At 37.0% G+C, this 21,844-nt stretch overlaps 1 protein-coding gene across 1 annotated transcript in view; it reads right to left on the bottom strand.

Moving 5' to 3' along the window:
- The window catches only part of TTC29 (tetratricopeptide repeat domain 29), a gene marked incomplete at its 3' end in the record, with an annotated part of 266,131 nt that overhangs the window by 190,225 nt on the left and 54,062 nt on the right, over window positions 1–21,844 (bottom strand). Inside the window, exon 7 of the mRNA XM_081217036.1 lies at window positions 2,299–2,511. Within this exon, the coding sequence (XP_081073162.1) occupies window positions 2,299–2,511 (213 nt within the window). The remainder of the gene's footprint in view (window positions 1–2,298; window positions 2,512–21,844) is intronic.

Genomic DNA, 21,844 nt, shown 5'->3' on the forward strand with positions numbered 1-21,844 from the left:
GACAGGAAGTAACAAGTACTGGTGAGGATGTGGCTAAATTGAAACCCTTTATACATTGTTGATGGGAATGTAAAATGGTTCAGCGACTTGGGAAAACTCTTTGCCAGTTCCTCAAGAAGTTAAACATAGAGTTATACCACCCAGCAATGCCACATCTACGTATATACCTAAAGGAATTGAAAACATGTACACAGATGTTCATAGTAGCATTATTCATAATAGACAAAAGGTGGGAACAACGTAAATGTCCAGCAACTGATAAATGGGTAAAGAAAGTGTGATACAACGATACAATAGTGTATTATTTGGCCATAAAAATGAATGAAGTAGTGATACCATCTCCAAGATGGATGAACCTTGAAAACATGATGCTAAGTGAAAGAAGCTGGACTCAAAAGAATACACATAGCATGATTCCCTTTGTGTGAACTATCCAGAGGAGGTAAATCCACAGAGACAGAAAATAGATTAATGGTTGCTAGGGGATAGGGGAAGGAGGGTATGGGGAATGCCTTCTAATGAGTATGGGGTCAGTGTTGATGTTTGTAAAACTTTGTGAATTTATTAAAGACCATTTATGACTGAAAGATGAAAATGGCTGGTGCTATACTTGTGCATTACACCAAGGTGTCCAAACTAAGGTGCACAGTGGATGTCAGTCCTCCTTAAGTACCATGTAAATCAATGTGTGAGGCAAGCGTTATCCACGCAATCATCAGCTTGCTGCTTCAGGTTCCCTGACCAAAGTAGGAGACAACAGTAAGAAGGGATGTCTTGTCCCAGGGCATTTCAGTGGCTGTCAGAGCTCTGTAAAATGCTGTGCAATCTTTTAACCTGTCTACTATCTTATATGAAAAACATGGGCACAAATATTTATTGGCTTTAAAAGATATTAGAAATTATTACAGCAGAAGAAGCAAGTTTTCTCCTATTCTCTTTATCTGTCCTTTGGAAAGGGAGAGATGCTTTCAGAAAGGAGATGGCTTGGCAGGCTCTGACTATTGGAAGAGGGCCTAGGAACCTTGCTTTCTTTGTGAACAACCTTACAATTTAGCAAATGTGAACCTAAAGTGAAATACCTTTTCCTACTTGATAACATTAACTTACATTAAAAGTCCACATAACTTTTCACGTGACTAAAGTTAGCTGCTGAAATTGATCTAAGAGCTAACTATTTATGTCAGTGTGTACCCCTTTGGGGAAGGTACTAGATCACCATTCATTCAAAAGCAGTTCATTCAATGGGACACATCTTTCACTGGGGGTGATGTCCTATGGGTATTTTAACTAATATTACTTTTAAAAATTAACAGAGAGAATAAGCTAAGATTTTACTTTCATTCTTTAAAAAATTAAAATCAAACCCAGAAAATCAGTCCTGTTTATTCCATATAAGCCATTTGTTACTCAATAAGCCAATTGACTAAATATGTCCACAAGCTAATGAACTTAGTTCAAGAGCATAACTTCTATCTTTTTCTCCTTCATGAAAAGTAATTTATTAATATACTACACTGAGGTCACAAAATATCCTTGCATCTCACAAAGTAAAAGCTTATGAGTATACGTTCCAATTTTTTTCTTTATATTTTATATATATTTTAATGATAGAATATTAAGGATGTGATCAGCTGTCACAAAAGCATTTTCACTGCTGTAAGCATGCATACAAATCACTTGGAGATCTTGCAAACCTGCAGATTCTGATGCAGTCAGTCTGAGGTGGGGCCTGAGATGCTGCATTTCTTATAAGCTTCCTGGTGATGCTGATGCTGATCCTGCCAGTCCAAAGGCCACACACTTTGACAGGCATGGGTCTAAAATATATTAAAGTCCTATCTTCCTGTTACTCTTAACTAAATACTTATCATATCTTTCCTATTACCCGACAATAGGGAATTTACAAACAATGAAAGGTCTCTCAGATTGTAAGAAATATATGACCTTAAGCACACACACACACACATATGCGTGCACACAGTGTACACACACACACACACACAGAGTTAACTTTTGCAGATGACCTTACCTTCTCATCATGGGTTTACTGTTTTATAACATTATTCCCAGAGGGTTGCAATTCTGGAGATAAAGCTTTCAAGAAAGTAATGGATTTCTTGCTGTCAGCACTAAGGCCCCTCTGTTTTACAGTGAAATTTGAAAGTATATTGATGGCATTTGTCCCTGCATTTCATAGGAAATAATCACCCAAACACTTGACAATTTTTACCTCCCTCTTGGGAGAAGCAGTATCTGCCCATTAAAGGCAGGAATGTGAGAGTGTTCTTTTCCACCCACCTTCTTTGGCTATTTCAGAAGCTTTTATAAGAATTCTGATGGCCTGTTTGTATTCTTTATTTTCCAGCATTTTGTCTGAGAGTAATCTGTAAGTCCTCAGGAGACTCTCACAGGCCAACAAGTTGAGAACGCGGCCTGTCTCATCCTTCCATATCCGTCCCTGCGTCAATTGATGGAAGGCCTCATAATGCTCCGCAGCTTCCAGAAGCTGACCTGAAGAATAAAAGCCATTCATAAATACAAACCACAGGCCAGAACATATTTTCAAATATTTTGCATACATCTTGTGCTTTACTATTAAAGTGTGTGTGGGTGGGGAGAGAAGCACGGAATGCAGCCAAGTATTTCTAAGGCTGAAGAGGACTTCAGCTGGGAAAGGAGCTATCTCAGTTTGGACCTCAGATTCACCACTGATTTTGAATGGATACCCGCTAAAGGGATATACTTGGGCTAGCAGAAATTGAGGAGAATTGCAAATGTTCAGAGACGGTATGAATGTAAAGTAATAATTATTAATAACAATCATATTAGCTAACAGTTATTCAACATTATATATGCAAGGAACTGTGCTGTGCACTTTATATGCATTTCTCATTTAATTGTCAAAACAAGACTATGGAAAAGAGACTGTTATGATTCCATTTTAAGGTAGAAAAGAGTGAGGTTAAGAATTCTGTGCAAGATTGCCTGGCCAGTGGCTTAGTAGATCCAGGCAGTCTGATTCCAGAGCCCACACTCTAAACCACTTTCTTGCACTGCTTTCCCAACAGAAAGCAGTTCTTCATTCTCGAGAATTCAGGTGTCTTGAGAAAGGATGCAACTGTTACAAATTTCAAATTTAAGTATTATGGAGCTTTAAACTACTTCTCAACGTTTGATTGGACTTTCCAAGTTATTTAATTTTAAAATTATAATGTAACTTAACTGTCCTTCTCAATTACATTTTATAATATAGTCCGAAATATATCTTCTCAAAGCCAAAACTCTAAATTAACTTTAAGTCATTTGATTCCTTGAAATGTGAGCAAGCACGTTTCTGGAAGGGTAGTTTGTAGTTCCATGATACAGATTGTATTTTACTTGTGAATTGCCTTGTAGAAATGCAGACAAAATCCTGTAATGTAAATGCTCTTTTATGGCATTGGAGTTACCTAATTGGAATGAACTGGAAAAGCACTTACATCTAGGCATTTCAACAATCATAGTTAAGAGTGAGTGCAGGCTCCAAACAGACAGCCTGAATTCCTTTACCAGTTTTACCATTTTTGCTGTTTAGCCTCAGGTTAATTACTACACTCTCTGTGCCCGAATTTAATTCTTCTGCAAGTAAGATTATAGTGTAACTATTCAAGGTGTTATTGTGAGAAATGAATTAATACCTGTTCAATATCTGATACAGAGTAGGTACTCAATAAACACGGCTGCTGTTACCAGTTGGCATAGTGATAATATTTGTAAAAACCCACAGGCCAATTGAATTATAGCCACTATTTATTTTCCCTTTCTTTAAGTACAACATAGTCTTCCTGCAAAATATGTAGTTGAGTCCTTATGACAATATTATCACAACTGATTAAATTAACCTATGTAGGCCATATTAGGCTCAATACTTTTCCTCAAATAAGATGCACTGCATATTACAGATTGGACATTCCAGGATACTGTAGCCACTGCCATCACTATTGCATATAATTTCCTCCTATTTTTGCACTGAATTTGCTATCAAAATAAATATTAAAAATGCACAGATAAAGACGAATAATATTTTAAAAGAAACACAACAGAGATGTATAATCAGCAAATAAGCTGTACAAAAATTCAGTAAAGACATGGCCAGTCTGAGTCCCATGCAGAAGGAGGGCATATCAACAAAGATACATAGAGAGAGGCGGGTGTGTGCTGCTGAGCTATTTATAAACTTGTATTATGAAATTTTCACATGATAAAAGACTACAAAGCCATAAATATGATATTACAGAAGAATATTTGATTACATGGACGGGTGCTCATGATAAGTGAAAATATTGAAAAACATCAGATAACATTTACAAAGTATTATCAGTGTTATATGGGTGATGAATTGGTTTCTGCTTTTTTCCCCTGATTATTGGCATTTTCTAATGTTTCTATCATCAAAATGTGTTCAGTTTGTAAAGAGAAATATATAATGGAAACTATCTTAAAATTAATGCCCAGTCCTTTTTCATTTTGATGCAAATACTGAAGGTTGAAGTTTTCTGTTCTATCTTTACATTTAACTGACAATTTTTCTCTTACCTCCTACAAAAGCAGGCATAGTTTTTCACCTCTCTCCTGCAGCACCTCTGCCAGAAACACCTTTCTCCAAATACCCATGACTCTCGTTTCTTTTTTAAAACTCGAATGGAGCATTGACATATATGTGTGTTATATTTCCTCTCTTAACTATATTTCTGCCTGTAAAGTATAGCTCTGTATCCCTGGAAAGATGTATACAAGAGTTCTTTTTTTTATCCAGCATCCATCTATTTATAAAGTATGGTTACATATTTCTTTTTGGCCATGTGAATAGGGACAAGTGGATACAGGGAACTGTGAGTAAACCAGATAGTTCCAGAAAAACTTGGGACCATAAGGAGACTAGGAAGGGCCTAACAGCATCTGTGGTCACACACAGTAACCATATGGAAAGAGGGTCCAAAATTGTGTTATAAAATAACAGATTCACTAAGAATTCCAGGAGGAGAGCCAGGAGATGAAGCTTTGGATAACCCGACTAATTACAATGAGATGCAAATGAGGCATAATGATGTAAATAGCATATGAGAACTGATAGCTGGGTCCAAGATTTGATCCACATGGTGGAAGAAAGGGGAGGCAAGGGGAGGTGAGGGTGAAAGTGGGGAAAGGATATGTGGAGGAAATGGGGAGAGGGCTGAGGAGGGGAAGGGGGGAGACAAAGGTGGGGACCATGTCTCTGTATTCCAAACAAGCCAGACTTCCCTCTGTGTTACTGATGTGATTAGGTTTCCTGCACAGGCTAAGCAGAAATGAAATGAGAGGTTCTCAGGACATCGGTTTCAATTGGCCACTATGGAAGGGGGCCTTGGAATGATTGAGAAACAGACTTTTCAGTTGAGTTTGATTTTTGCTTGAGCACTTGGGACTAGTATCAGTGTACTGCTTAGGCCATGATTAGCTGCCAAGGTTCAGCTCTTACAAGGATATATTTGAAGTCTGCCATGAGGAAGGAGCAATCCAAGATGCTTGGGTAAAAGGAACAGGGAGCTACTATTTCTTGAAGGTCTACTGGGTGCTAGTCAAAATGGAACGTTTTTTTCCCCAGACATTATCTTATTTAACCTTCCAAAACTGTGCAGTAAATATGACTTTTCTTTTGCACCAAAGAGAAAACCGAGGCTCACAAACATTAAATGACTCAAATAGTTAAAAAGTGATGGTTAGGATTTAAACACAGGATCACCAAACGCCCACACAGCTTAGTTCTGCCACATTAGGTACAAGTCAGAAAACTTGGGTGGAGTAAGTTAGATTCTCTGGACATGAATATCTGAAGTTAAAAACAATGCTTGAGTTATGTGATTTCTAGTCTCTACAAGTTCTATAATTCTGTGACTATACTCAGGCAATCACAAGATCCTCCAACATGAAAGAACAGATACTGGCCACTGATGTGCTTCTCATTGGTCTTCCTGAAGGAGTCTGATGTAAAAACAGCTCTGTAACCTGCATCTAAATTCTCTAACCTAAACCTTGAGGTGACATCATGGGGTGAAGGCACCTAAGATGTCCCATACTTAGTCCTAACCTGTGGTCACAGGTTATTCATGGTTTCATGCCCCCTTGCTTAACCACTTTGCCACAGAGGAGGTCACTGGGAATTCTGATCAGCACAGCGTGGTTTTAAAATTTTATTTATTTTAAAATTTTTATTGGAGTCTAGTTAATTTACAGTGTTGTGTTAATTTCAGGTGCACAGCAAAGTGATTCAGTTATACATATACATATATCCACTCTTTTTTTGTTCTTTTCCCATACAGATTATTAAAGAATATTGAGTAGAGTTTCCTGTGCTATACAGTAGGCCCTTGCTAGTTATCTATTTTATATATAGTGGTGATCAGCACTGTTTTAAACCAAGGTGACTACGTAGAAGAAGAAGAGTTTTCCAGCCCTTCTCAGATGTAGGGAATCGTTTCTAAAGTTATTTGGTGGCAAATAGGACTGTAAGTAAGCCAGCAAGGATTTGATCCAAATAATCAGAAGCACACAAAGGACCAGGCTGCAATTTCTAAAGGCTGGTCAGAATTTGAAAGTACATATTATAATATGGTATAATATTTGATTTAAAAATATTAAAATATGTCTACACTATGAAGGGAGCATAGTAGTTTAAATAGGCAAGTATTTCCCTTTAAGCATGATTAACAATGATATCATTTCCATGCAATTTATATTTCTAACTGTGAACAGGATTTTAAAGATTTTCTTATTTTCTGAGTAAAGACTCATATTACTATTGACTAGATATTTATTTATTTATTTATTTATTTATTTATTTATTTATTTATTTATTTTTGTGGTATGCGGGCCTCTCACTGTTGTGGCCTCTCCTGTTGCAGAGCACAGGCTCCAGATGCGCAGGCTCAGGGGCCATGGCTCACGGGCCCAGCCGCTCTGCAGCATGTGGGATCTTCCCAGACCGGGGCACGAACCCGTGTCCCCTGCATAGGCAGGCGGACTCTCAACCACTGCACCAACAGGGAAGCCCTAGATATATATTAAGACATAGTGCATCCTGTTTTTATCTGAAATTTTTAAATTTAATATACCTGAGGGAAATGTTGTAAGTGGTCATCCATGTAGTGATCATTCTGACACATGTAAATACAAATGAAGATCATAAACCAGATTTTCAAATTTGGCTCACGGCAAACCTTTATAGCTTCTTCACGGTGTTCATGTGTTGTCTGCCCTTTGTTACCAAATAAACTTTAATATATCAGGGCCAGACAAGATTCCCAGATCCCACCATCAATTTTGTTGAAGGACAAGTGTCTAGATAATCGTCCTTCTCTGGAATTCACAGGTGTTAACATTATTTTTCATTGAGAAAGAGGGCAGAGAGAAGAAGAATTACACCAAGCTATCACAAAAGTAAAAGTTTACTGAAAACAGAAAAGAGAAGGGCACATTCATAGATGTTAAAGGTCTCCTGAGGGGACATGAGCTTTATCTTGTTGCACCAGGAATTACTCATCAGTATGAGTAACAAACATCACAGGAGTAACTGTGATAAGAAAGGCATACTAACCGTTGTTCAGCTAAGTGCCTGGTTCTATGCTAAGAAAAAAATCCAGAGTGTCCACTAATATTTCAAGTGAATCAGGGAAGAAAATGGAGCCAAGATGTTTTGTGGGAGCGACTGGAGGTGACCTTCCACCAATACCATCAGTAATGGATTTAGCTCAAGAACACGAGATAGTATCAGAAAGCACATCATGGGAGACACACTGTGAACAATTGTGTAAGACAAAAATCCAGGCATGGATGGAAGTAGCCTCAGTCTCAGGTGTTGTTTTTTTCTTTTGGTTTGCTTTTGCTTTTTTTAAACAATGATATAACATCTACATAAATGGCAACGTTGTATGCATTTATAGTTTTTCACCCCAAAGAAAGTGTACTCTTAAAATAAAACTACTACCAAGGAGCTTCACTTTACCTAAAGCCCACATAAACAAGAAACCTAGCCATTTATTTAAAAATACAAACAGGGCTTCCCTGGTGGTGCAGTGGTTGAGAGTCCGTCTGCCGATGCAGGGGACACGGGTTCGGGCCCCGGTCCGGGAAGATCCCACATGGCGCGGAGCGGCTGGGCCCGTGAGCCATGGCCACTGAGCCTGTGCATCCTGAGCCTGTGCTCCATAATGGGAAAGGCCACAACAGTGAGAGGCCTGCGTACCGCAAAAAAAAAAAAAAAAAAAAAAAAAAAAAATACAAACAAAACCCAAACAATGTTGTAAACTGAAAAATGTCTGGTAGGATGTTAAGATAAATACTATACAGAGAAAATAAGATTTTATACATTTGGGTATTACCCAGGTTGTTGCTTACCCTTCTTCCCTGGTACAACATCTCTGAAAGTTTATAGATATTTGTTGTATCACAGCAGATGTCTAGAACAAATATTAAGCAAAGGAGAATGTATATGATCTCTCCCATTTTAGTTTTTTTTTTTAAGTAGGAAGATTGACTAGATATTAACACAAATGGGTTTAAATGTGAAGCTGCCATAAAAGCAGGAACATAAATGTAATTCTCCCAGCCGCTATTTTGATGCACATTTTTGATTCCATGAATATTTTATGAAATGGCCCAAACTAAAGCCATATAACATTCCTGCATTACTGATGCTTGCGCCCGTAAGCTACGAACATTAGAGGCATGATTGAGTGCATTAAAATGAACTCGTTCAGCAGTGCATTGATTACTTGAAGGGGGAGGGAAAAGAAAAAAAAAAAAAAAGAAAGAAGTTGCTCCATTTAAGAAAACAGCAAACAAATCTAAACTTTGCAATATAATAAAGGCGTAACCAAGTTTGAAATAAAATTTCCTAAATAGAGTGTGACTCTGTCTAGACCTGACATTAATTAGGCAAGGTGTTAATTATGTCCAAAAATGGCTCTGGTATCGTTCAGGTAATTTCAAATGTCACAGTCTCTAAGATGCACAGGCGGGCCTGCTTTAGCTCCATGCATCAGCAATTCTGAAAATAGCTAATTATTTCCTTTTCTATCAACTTGCACACTTGCCAGTAAAAATAACGCTACAGGAAAAATTGCATGAAAATAATTTGACAGGTCCATAAGGCCTATTTCTTCAGCAGCCCTGGTATAAGTCATAAGCATATTTAGTTGTAAATGGTGCACATTTGTTGAAGAATTTAGGGAAATATTCCACTTTGGTTTAAAACAACAACCTAAAGGAACAATAAAGCTTTTTGTATATTATATTATATTACATTTTAATCTGGAGCTCCTGGACATCTTCAGCGGTTAAGTTACTATTCTGTGCAACGTAGAATAAAATCTGCTGGAAGCAAATTGAACAGTAGCAAAAAGAGAAATATGTTATTGCCTTTTTTAAAAAAACAAAAGACATTGCTTTCCATTTCAGTTTAACTGCCTGAGCAATTTATATTATCTTTAGGTTGTAACATTCAATTATGATCATTATAACGGCACAGGACACGCTGAAATATTAAGGGCTCGTCATACTTCCCAATGGAAACTATCACTTTCAAGGGTTTATCTCTCGTCAGGGGAGATTTGCTCTGTACTATAACCCACTGCACACCATTGCAAAATGGAATGCTGGAAAACAAAGATTTGGTTTCTGTAACTCAATGGCATCCCTAATAAACTGGGAAGAAAATGTGCCCATACTTTTGAGTAGCTGCTTTGGGATACTTAGAAGAAATTTAAAGTGTTATTTAAAAAATGGAACCCTTTATCATTTTGAGCAAAGATTTCAGATAGACATTACAGGAATGTTATCATGTCCCTGTTAAAGAGTACAGGTCACGAAACCAGACAATGAAAAGGATCCCAGGAAGACAGGAAGACAGGTGTGGGTGAAACTCACCAAAGGCTTTATCACTGACGTTGGCAATACTGGTGAGTTAATTTTTAAATTCCAGAAAATTTGTCTGGACTTTTCAAATATTCTGGAGGAACTGTTATTAATTGTTGTTGTTTGTGATTTTAGATTATTGAATTGTGGTCAGGCATAGACACGGTGCCCAAACTTGTCATACTAAACCTCAGATGGTAGTTTCCGTCCAAGTGTTATAATGTCTAAGGATTAAGCATTGGGCAGTTTTGCTTTTAAATGCTCACAATTGGAAGTATTGAAATCACTCAAATAATTTTAAAAAATGTAAACCACCTGTATAATGAATAAACAATAGGAAATTAATACTAGCCATTAAAAAGCTTATAAACATTCCACCTCATCTCAAAATACTAAGTAAAAAGTGTCGACAAGCGTAAAAGTCTGAGGAGAAATAAAGTCAATATTGACATTAGATCAGCTAATGAATTATATTGCTCTGGACTTAATCAATAATGTAATTCTTGCTTGAATTATAGATTGCTCATGATTTTAAATAAACCACATTCTCATTGTGTGTACTATATGTTTGTATGAGCAAAGAGAAAGGTGTAGAGCATATTTGCCGAAGTATCAGTATTGATTCTCTTATGGGAGATGGTGGAGAGTGAGGATATTAACTTTTCCCCTTTACTTTGCCGCTCTGATTGACAACATGCATGTGCTAATTTTGGATATTACAAAAACCTAATTAACTGAAAGTAATCTATTTAGGTGAGTATGGAGGGAGAAAAATAATGTTAGTGGAGCCCTTACCACCATGTGCCTAGCATGAATAGTAACTGATATATATGTGTGTGTGTATATATATACATATATAAGTATCTACATCTTATTTTAAGTTTTTATGTATTTTTTATTGAGGTATAGTTGATTTACAATATTATATTAGTTTCAGTTGTACAACTGAGTGATTCCAAATTGTTATAGATTTAATGTTATAAAATATCGGCTATATTCCCTGTGTTGTGCAATATATCCTTGTAGCTTATTTATTTTGTACTTTGTAGTTTGTACCTCGAAACTCCCTACCCTTCTCTTGCCCCTCTCCCCTTCCCTCTCTCCACTGGTAACCACTAGTTTGTTCTCTGTAGGTGTGAGTCCATTTCTATTTTGTTATTGTTATTTGTTAATTTTTTTAGATTCCACATATACGTGATAATAGTATCTACATTCTAGGGATGGAGAAAATGAGCCTCAGAGGTTCTCTTGCCTAAATTTCACATACCAAGCAGGTGGCAGAGCTGATGCCCAAAGCTCATGATGGCTTTATCTGCTCAAGGTGAGCCCTCTTTGGAAACTGTCCAAGGAGGACAGTTTGACTTAAAAGTAAAGGCCAAGGTTTAAACCTGAGCACCATGATATCATTGGACCCTTTGCACCCTTTCTTTAAGGGCTCTGAAACGAGGACAGCAATGCCAACCTCAGGGTATGGCTGTAACAGGCACTAAAAGAACTGCGTCAGCACTCTGCAAAGTGCCTGGTGCTTTGTGGACGTTCAGTAAGTTTTCATGTCATTTTATCTACTTTTTTTCAGGTTTGCCATTTGGAGCCATATCTGGATGAGGCTGTTGTGTGGCATGCTTCAACGCCAAAACGTTATGCAACAGTGTAGCTTATTCAAATGGAAAGTCTTTTAAGACACTAGTTGGAAACCACACTTCATCCAACTTGCGCCCAGCACCCCTCTCACTCTTGGTGAGTGGTACCTCCTAGGAGCAGTGTCTCTTCTCAGAGAGTCAGAGGAGATACTGCGTCCAGAAGGGTGAATCAGTGGGGCAGGAACTGCAGGCTCAGTGCAGCGATTCAAGACCTCCTTGCAAAGCTTTGAAAAAGAGAAAGCCGCTACAGAGCAGGCACCTCTGAATGAGGCTTCCTCTGCGTGCTACTCCTTAAGCAGTAAATAATTAAAACACCCTGAAAAAGACAGGTAAAATGCAAGCCACAATGTCAGTAACACAGACATGAAAGAGAAGGGGAAAAAAATGAATTAAAAAAAAGGCAATGAAATAATTCATTTGAAGCTCTAATAAAGTTTCATTTGCAGTCTTGTTTAAAGATATATCAGACTTTAGGGATGTAACCTAATTACATTTTTATTCTAAGTTCCATTCAAAGATCTTGGACTTTGATTCTTTAACACAGATCAAACATGGAATAATTTTCTTGTGGCTATCAATACTTAAAAAGGATCTCTTCATTAAATACTATAAGGCCTTAGGAACGTGTACACATAGTAGATGGAGAATAAACTGACATGCCCTTAAAAGTGACAGTTAATTTATGTAGAAATAGCGATGCTAATTCACTTAACTTCTGAAAAAAAAAACTTTTTAACTTTTTTTAACTTTAAAAGTGAACTTACGACGTTCACTTTTATTCAAATATAGAGTGACTCAGTTTCTAATACTGATCAAATCAGATGCCCCTTAGAAAACATATACTAGTGCCCACTTTCTAAATCCATTTTTGGAATTTACCTGGAAAATGAAATCCTGGAAGTAGCAAGTCTTACAATCTTGGAGAGATTAAAGGGGAGATACTTCAACAGGCCTGCAGTCAACCCAAGAGCCTTAGTGACGGGTGGGTGTGTGAGAGTAATCAATGCTCATACTTAGACACTTTCTGGATTGGCTTTACTTCATACTGTTACTAGGAAACCTCCATGGAATAACACCTTTGCTCTTCCAGAGAATCTTTTTGGAAAAGTTTCCTTCAAAGGGAAACTTGAAGATGCTAAATTAGAAGCAGTTTAAAAGTGGGGGAAAACAAACAAACAGGACTTATTTTTTTAACTATGAAGAGGAAAAAAATGTTCCCAATGAACAAGCAGAGTTGTACTAGAGGTATGAACAGGTAGGGCAAGTCCAGTAGGACTTAAAGAGGCCAGCAGGAAAGCCGGCAAGAGTTCTGGTCATGATTCAGTGGCAACCACTGGGAGGTTTTGTTAGAGTTGGTTTTTGTTTGTTTTTCCTGCTTTGAAATATCCACAGTGTCCACCAGTGAATCTATTTTCAAGGATAAACATTGAATATGATGTCCTTTGTTGATTCAATGCTGTTTTCTCTTACAGTGTTCTGTATGTAATGGAAGTTTCATTGTTACAAATTTTAAAATATGATAGCAATTTAAATAGAAAATAAGAGTTGTTTAAAACCAAAAATAACCATATCATGCTTGTCAAAATCTATTAATAGCAAATAACAAAGACGTCATTTTCTCACCACTGTTTGGTATATGAATAAACTACTAGGTTTAGAAAGACAAAAGAAAAATTTTAGTCTTCACTATATTTACGATGACCAATTCCTCCAGGTTTGCCAGGACATTTTTTGTTCCTACCCCAAAAGTGTGGAGTCCTGGGAACCCCCTGATTCTCGGGCAAATGGGATGATCAGTCTCCGAAACACTGACCCAAAATACAAAGAATTTTGAAAATATAATTGAGTAAAACACAAAAGTGATATTTAGCAAAAGCATAATGCAGTATGTGTTTTACTTGTTTTATAGGCAAAAATATTACAACAGCATGAATGAAATACTACATGGAAAAATCTTAAAAATTACTAACAATGACATAATCAGTCAATGAAAATGTTTTTATTTTGGTCAAGCATCATTCTACTCCCTATCCATGCATAATTTTTACACAGTTATAAAGAGATTACTATAATTAGCTTGTTTATCTAAATTATTTTATTAGAACTATTACTTTCCATATTAAATATTTCCATAGCTGCATTATAAAAGGCTGCACAATATTTTTTTTGCGGGGGGTTGTATACTTTAATCATCTGTCTAGTGCTTTTATATTTAGAATATTTCTCCACTATAAATAATGTTTCAATGAACCCCTTCATGTATTTTTCTATATTTAATTTTTTTTAATTTCTACAAGTGAAATTAATAGATAAAGATGTATGGAAAATTTTGTAGTTCTTATGCATTGCCATATTACTGTCCAAAACCATTTAAATGATTCATATTATCACCAGCAATACACATAAGTATTATTTTAATGAACCATGATTGCTTTGTTTCCGCATTTTACAAATATTTCACAATTATTCAAACTGATTTTTAGAGTAGTTAGTTATTCTCCTGTATGTTCATTACATATCATATTTCCTTTTTGGCAAATGATCTGTTTGTATCCCTTTTCTACTCATTACAGTGGTGTTAACATTTTCCTTACCAACTGATGTATTCATTACATAGACTACACCTACTAATTTCTTTGTAATATATGCTGCATATAAAGTTATTTTTTCTCCTTTCTCTGACCCCCTACTCCATATCTGAATACTGTCTCTTCTGTTGAAATGTCTGGAAGTCATCCTTTCCATCGATTCAGACAGCAGACTGGCTCACTCCTTACCAGTCTTAATGCCTCCTTAATCTCCTCCTGCTTTTAGTTCCCCCAGTTCTAGGTTACCCCACCACAATTACTGGACAACCTAATTCATACATGGATTCCACCAAATGACAAAAAACTTTGTTATAAAGCCACCCAAGCCTTCCGGTCCCCACTCACTCAGTTTGCTAGTCATTTTCTTTTCCACTTTGCTCTCCATATTTGGAAGGCCCTCTATACAGTATTAGCCTTTATGGATTTAGTTTTCTTAGAGAACCATCCTTTATATGCGTAATCTGGATAGGCTAAAATGGCAGCGGAGATTAAGTCATGAGGGGGTCATGTCACTGGTAGTCCCTGATGGAATGGGCTTCTCACTGAGCACTACAGGGCATCTGGAGGGGTAGGGCTGGGGAAGGACCATGGAGGCAAATGGTTGGGCAAGTTGGCAAATGACAGAGGACACAGAAAAGGAGATACATTTTTTTTATTCATAATTTTGTGAGGGCCAGATTTTTTTTCAGAAGCCTTTTCTTGTGACAATCTAAGTAAAAATAAATGAAGGAAAAATAAACCCAGAAGGTCAACTTTGTGAGGTGTCCGCTGAGCAAACCTTTGTCTAGGGAGGTGTTGTTGGGGAGTGGGAAAGACACTGAACCAAAGATCTGAGGACACAGGGTCCCGTCTTGGCTCTGACAGGCTTTAGTTGTCATTTAACCTCTCAGAATCCTATCTTCTGCAAATCTGAAATGGGAATAATATCTCCTACCTCATTCATGAGAAAAAGCATGACATCTGTATCATCTATATCTACTAATACACCTTTCTATACGTAACTGCCATTATGTACATTGCAGATACGTCTTATTTGTTCTATGTCTGCCTAAATGTTAGTTAAATCAGTTTGCAGAGCTTTGCACATATAGAGATGTTTGTGTGTATTTGTTTTGAGTATGACATAGAGAGGGAAGAGGGAGCTGATATGAATGTAGAACTCTGAATCCAAGTCTTGTGCCTGCTACTAACAAAATACGTGGCCATGGCAAAATTGTTTCATTACTCTGTTTCAGCTTCTTCATCTAGTAAATTAGAGTCTGGAATAGATGACTTTTAAGACCTAATATGGCTCTAACATTCATTCATCTAAAAGAATTAAACAACATAATTTCCCAACCCAGTTTTCAACAATTGAGAACAATTTTACAATCTACTAAATCCATATCTACCTGTTAATCCATAGAAAAGTTTTTTCCTGACCCTTAGGGCCACCCTTATAGAATCCCTTCCTGAACATCAACTACAGGAATCATGAACACATATAAAATTAATCCCTCAGAGAATAATTCTCTTCTATTTCCCACCCAAGCTACTACCCTTCAAAGGGTTTCCTCTTTTGTATGCAGTAGCCCAGCATCCAAGTGGTACAACAAGGATAAGCATAAAAAGCCTGCAAGCCCTCGAGACCAAGAGAATACATACCTACTAAGCACCTACTGCACAAACAAAAGTGATCCTACCACTTTGAAAGGCAGCAGGAAGTTATTCATGGAAGCAAGACCTCCCGTCTCCAGATAGGCTTAATGTTCTGAAGGAAAAGTAAGGAAGTTGACAGTTTTTAAGGACTGATCTTTCAGGAGACACTTAAGTGACCACAAAAATCAGAGCTGGAAGTGAACTCAGAGCAAAGAGCATCTGCTCCTACTGCCTCATTTTACAGACGAGGAGAGCAAGATCCACAGTGATTAAGTAACTTATCCAGATACACATAGTTACTTAGCAAATGGCAGTGTCCAAAGAGAGTCTAAGTTTATTGCCCAATCTAACAGTTTTTTCTCTGCTAGATTTCATCTCTAATCTGATGCTCAAATGTTGTTAGGTTAACTGTGCAGACCAAGATAGTCATCCAACGTCAATCAACCATCACTAATTTAACCTCTGTTATGAATTTGCAGGCTTCCAACTTATGTCTTTATAAAAGCTTTTGTCCCATATTTCTAATATCCCTGTAGATTTGGGCTTCCCTTGCTATCAGAAAAACCATCAATAATTAACATTTACCCCCACTTTTCTACATGATAATAATATCATTGGATCTCTAATAGTTCTTTAATCATCACCATTTTTTTCTTACCAACTGTAAAAACCTTCTGTCCTTTTCAATACTTTTTAATTCAATGAAATCTTTAAAATTAGCTAGTTCCCCCCACCCCTATTAAAAAATAACACATGCACAAGATAATCAATTCTAATAGTGCAAAATGGTATATAACGCAAAATACCTCCTGCCATTCCACACCATCGGTGCCCTTCTCTGGGGTCGCCTCAGTTGAGATTTTGTGTATTTGATGGGTTTTAAATCTTCTCAACAGTGCTTACATCTCTATTAATTTTTAATAAAATGAAAGAGAAAACAAAACACCACACTAAAAACTGATATATCCTTTGCATTTCTTTTAGTTATTAAGGCTGTTTTTCTAAGAAACTGGTAAACATTATTCCATGACAAAATAGACATTACCATGAAATATCCATCAATTTTGATGTGGCATCTTTGATGATATTAAAATCTTTAATGATATTATTGTATTTTAATCTTTTTTTTGAGAACTGAATACTGTGATGATAAACTTCATTTCAAATGCTAAAGAATAAAAGTATCCACCAAATGAAGTGATATTTATAATAGAATATAGAATAAGGTAAAAAGCCAAAACTTTGGAAGAGATTGTTTACATCAGATATTAAGAAGTTTTTAAAAATTGCCTTATATTATTTTAGATAGTATTCTCACAATAAATGTTCTGTCAGAATTTAAAATGAAAGAACATCACATTTTTCACATGTCAAATCATATCACTCCACCATTATTATATTCCTTTATTTTTTCCTAAAATAACATCTTTTTTTTTTTTAGTTAAGAAAAGTCACTGAAAAAAAAAAAAAAGAAAAGTCACTGACACTACATTGAATATTGTACTCGTTTCCTGAGGCTGCCATAACAGTACCACAAACTGGGTGGCTTAAACTGAAGGCTGGAAGTCCAAAATCAAGTTGTGGATTTGCAGGGCTGGTTCCTCCTCAGGACTGTGGGGGGAGAATCTGTTCAGTGTCTCCCTCCTAGCTTTTGGTAGCAGGTGTTTCTTGGTTTGTAGATGGTGTTCTCTCTATATCTTCACAATATCTTCTCTCTGTACATGTCTCTCTTTGTTCCCAAATTTCCCCTTCTTGTAAGGATACCAGTCATACTGGATTAGGGCCACCCTAATAACTTCATCTTAACTTGATTGTCTGCAAAGATCCTATTTCCAAATAAGGTCACATTCATGGGTAGTGGAGGTTAAGGTTAAGAATTCAACATCTTTTGGGGGTTCCACAATGCAACTCGTGACAAATAGGATTGAAAATTTTTCTCTCAAATGAGAAAGCAGAAAGTACCAGCATCCCATGCAATACTTGTCCTGTCTTGGCTGTGTAGTTACTAAAACCATTCAGCACCAACACTGGGGAAGGAAAGCCAAGCAGTGCAGCACATGTGACTCTATGACAAGAGACTGCAGGCTGGGTGTGAAAAGGCTTACCCTACCAAACACAGAGACAACTAGAATCACAGACACAGTTATGAGTAAGGTGTGTGTGGGAGCCCAAGCCAGTGGCAAATCTGAGCTCAAAGCAGAGAGGAGACAGGGTGGTTTGGAGGGCTCCTTTACCTTCTGAAGGACCCAATGGAAGAGGCATCAAATGAAGGATGGGGTCTCATGGTCTGGCAGATGATGGATTTGAAAATATGGAGTGTACACAGAGAGATAAAGAAGGGAAGGTGGGAGGGAAGAAAGCCAGATGGATGGTGGTGATGATGAAAAGGGTCTCAGAAGTGTATTAGTCAAACTTTGGGATGGATGGATCAAGCAGAGCTAGAAACTACTCTGAACCATGTTGAGGCCCAGTTCTGTGTCATGATCAATTGTAAAAGGCACTGCCAATAATTTTTATAACAAAAAGCAACCAAACTTGTGGAATGGTTTGCTTTTTTTACATATAATGATGATCTGTTATTATCCATTTTTAGAAAGTCCTCTTTATTTGAATTCCAATGTGCTTTCTAGGTGGGAGAGAGAGGCTGTAGAACTTCAGGGAGCACATGACCCTCAGCCTATTTCCTTTTGACCACAGCCCATAATATGTGGTGGCGTTACTACTTCTGCTTCGGGGGCAGGATGCGTGTGTTGGGATTTCAGCAGTCTCATAAGAATGCTCTCTAAGTCAATATTAACAATCATATTTGCTTCCCTGAGAAACTAGGTTGAGAATGGCAACCATCCCGCACAGAATCACTGCCCCAAGGCTGGGGCAGCTGGAAGATAAAAATAGAAAAGATATAGAAGCTCATGAACAATAGGTGGTGAGCAGGGGTACAGGGATTTTTCTTCTTTTGAGCAGATATACTGACATGGTTTGAGGCCACCAAATGTTTCTACAGGCAGAACACGAGAGTCTGTGTGCCCATGGTGGGGATCTACAGGTAACATATCTCTCTAAAGCTGTTCTTCAGCAATGGAAGCCTGTTCTGGGAATGTCCACAGATATCTAGATGTTTCTAGTTGTATGAATTACCTGAGATGATAGTTCAAGTGGGACTGAGTGGCAGAGATACTTGCAGGGTAGGTTATCTTGGGGATAGCAGATCAGACTCCCCTGAGTTCTCAGATAAGGCATCTACAGAATCTGTTAAATCAGCTAAATGTTTCCATTTGACGAGCGTCTGAATTGTCTGTGAGCAGTTTTCAATGTTGACGATCACAACTGCTATGCCTGCGCCTTTGACATCTTTGCTCTAATGGTTGGTTCTTCTACACTGAGTTACTGAGTTAGCCTGGCAGGAGCTTCCAGGAGACTTCAGTGAGAGGAATTAAGAGTTCAGAACTGAGTCAGAGAGCTCAAGTTTGGATCCCAATTCCAAGACCCATGATCAGGGACTGAGTCTCTGCTCCAGATGGAAACACTTCAAGACTGGATCAGCCAAGGGACCCACTATTTCCTCCTGGATTAAATAATGATAATCATGGGATCTTGAAATAGTCTAGGACCCTGGATAGCAGGCAAAACACTATTGTAGACTTGTGATGGAGTCATTCTATATCAGTGAGCTTAAAAAGTTGTCTACTTTTATTTTTTGGATTATAAATATGTTGCTCATCTATTATATTCAAACAATACAGAAATGTGTTACAAAAATGCATATATTTTTCTATATTAAAAATAAAATGGAATTTTTGGAAGACTAAGTTATATTAGTAAATTGAGAGATCTGTAAAGTGTCTAAAACTGTTAAAATGGAAGTTTTTGGAAAAGCACAGAGACATTGTATATCACATCCCAAAGGGAATCTTTAGTGTAAAATTTTCGAAGAAATAGCAAAAAACCACTCAGAGGACTCGTGAAATCCCTCATTCAAAATAAGGGCATATAAGTGTTGGAGATTGTATCAGTCAAAGTTAGATTAGGCTACACTGTCATAGTAAATAGACCCTGAAATCCCAGAGGCTTAGACAAAGTAGTTTTCTTGCTCACATGAAGTCCACTGAGGGTGGGTGACTCTCTAGAGTCACCCAGTGCTCATTCAGGGAACTGGCTGCTTCCATCTCATGGTTTCACCATTTCAACACAATTCCTCCATGGTCACCATGGCAAAAACAGAGATAGTAGGGAGGACTCATATCTGCTTCTCCAAGTTTCAGCCTGGAAGTGACTGCTCATAGACCATTGTCTAGAATTAGCAATTTTATAGTGGTTGACACATAGCACTCAATAAGTGGTAGTTCTTATCATTATAGTCAATGGAAAACAGCATTTTGACTAGCTGGATAAGAGTTTATCATGTGTAACTACCACCATTGATTATTACCCTAATGTAGGACATTTGTATTGTTTCCATTTATTTTTATTATTACCAATAATACATGTATAAAGATATAATATGTCTTCACATAAATTTTTGTCTTCATATCTGATTTTTTCCTAGATATGTAATCCTAAATTGTTTGCTAGAAATGTCAGGCTAATTGATCCTATCACCAACAATGTGAAAAACCTGCTTAAATTTTTAAAATTTCACAGCATTAAATGCTCTCTTCAATAAGTAAATAGAAAACATTTATCCCTGCACATTTAAACATTTAAACATTCTGTACCTATCCTAACAGCCGACTCTCTCAGATTACTGTAATTATCAGAGTATTGACTTGCCTCTTCCACTAAGATGTAAGCCTCTGAATCAAGGGGCCATAAATATCTTTTTCAGCCATATACTTCCAGCATTTATCCCAGTATCTTGCACATAGTAGAAGTACAATAAATGCTTGTTAGAAAATTACAGGGGAAAAGTAGCATATCTTTAGTGCTTTAATTTGTGCTTTTTATTATTAATGTTGGCTTTTATTTTAATGTTTATTACCCAGTTTAATTTCTTCTACTGGTGTGTTAGTGTTTTTTCTTACCAATTTGTAAATGTCCTTTATATAATAATGATAATAACCTGTTATATGTTTCCAATAATTCCCAATTTTAGTTTATCTTTAATTATATGAGGTCTTTAATAAATATTTTTTTCTTTAAGTACATGTCAACTCTCTCAGTGTTTGTTTCTGATAGTGGGGATGCTGTACCGCTAGCCTCGTGTTTCCATGAGGGGACCTCCTCTCTCCTTCCCTCTTCACTTCTCACCACAGAGGAGGCAAAACAATGTATCTGACTGGTGAAATCTTGAACTTTCATTCTCTCTGGACTCTGTTCTCAAGCTCCATGCTGAAGTTCACAGGCACAGTCTTAGAACCTGTAGAAGAGTCTGAACATGACCAGTCTCTCAGTAACTAGGTGGTTACGATGAATTCTGCGAGATAATAGAGTTTGATTTGAACAGATATAAGCCCTGTTCCCTAACTAGCCTTAGCTATTACGATCTGTCTGATTCCCATGTTTCTTCTGAATTGGTTCTGAACTTGGAGCAGTGAGAAGATTATAATTACCTCTCCTATAAAGCCCATCATTTTTCTTTGTGCTTTGTTCCATTGCTTTCACGTTTCAAAGGTCTTTCTCATCTAAGACTGAAATAAATATTTGCCTCGAGTTTCTACTTTTTTCATAGTTTATTTTTAAATGTTTCTCATAAAATATAATTTTAAAATAAGATACAGAAGTAATTAACATTACCATAAAATGTTTGGAAAATCATAAAGAGAAAAATTTAAATCACACTTAGTTTTTATACTTTGTATATTCTACTTCCAAAATTATTGACATTTTTTGTAGAATTGACATTTAATCAGTTCCAGTGTATACTGTCAGTTCTTTGATATTAGGACTTCCCTCTTCTTAAAATTTTTAATTTTGATTTAGCTCTTGTTGGGCTGTAGGTAGAATATGGCATACACGGAAACTACATTCACAGTGTACTTTCTGAAGTACATAAGTAAGAATACCTTCCCATTGCTTCTTATGGGACAGAACTTACTTCTGTAGCTATCA

This window comes from Mesoplodon bidens (genome assembly GCF_964165515.1).
Source record: "Mesoplodon bidens genome assembly, chromosome: 1".
Classification (NCBI taxonomy): Eukaryota; Metazoa; Chordata; class Mammalia; order Artiodactyla; family Ziphiidae; genus Mesoplodon; species Mesoplodon bidens.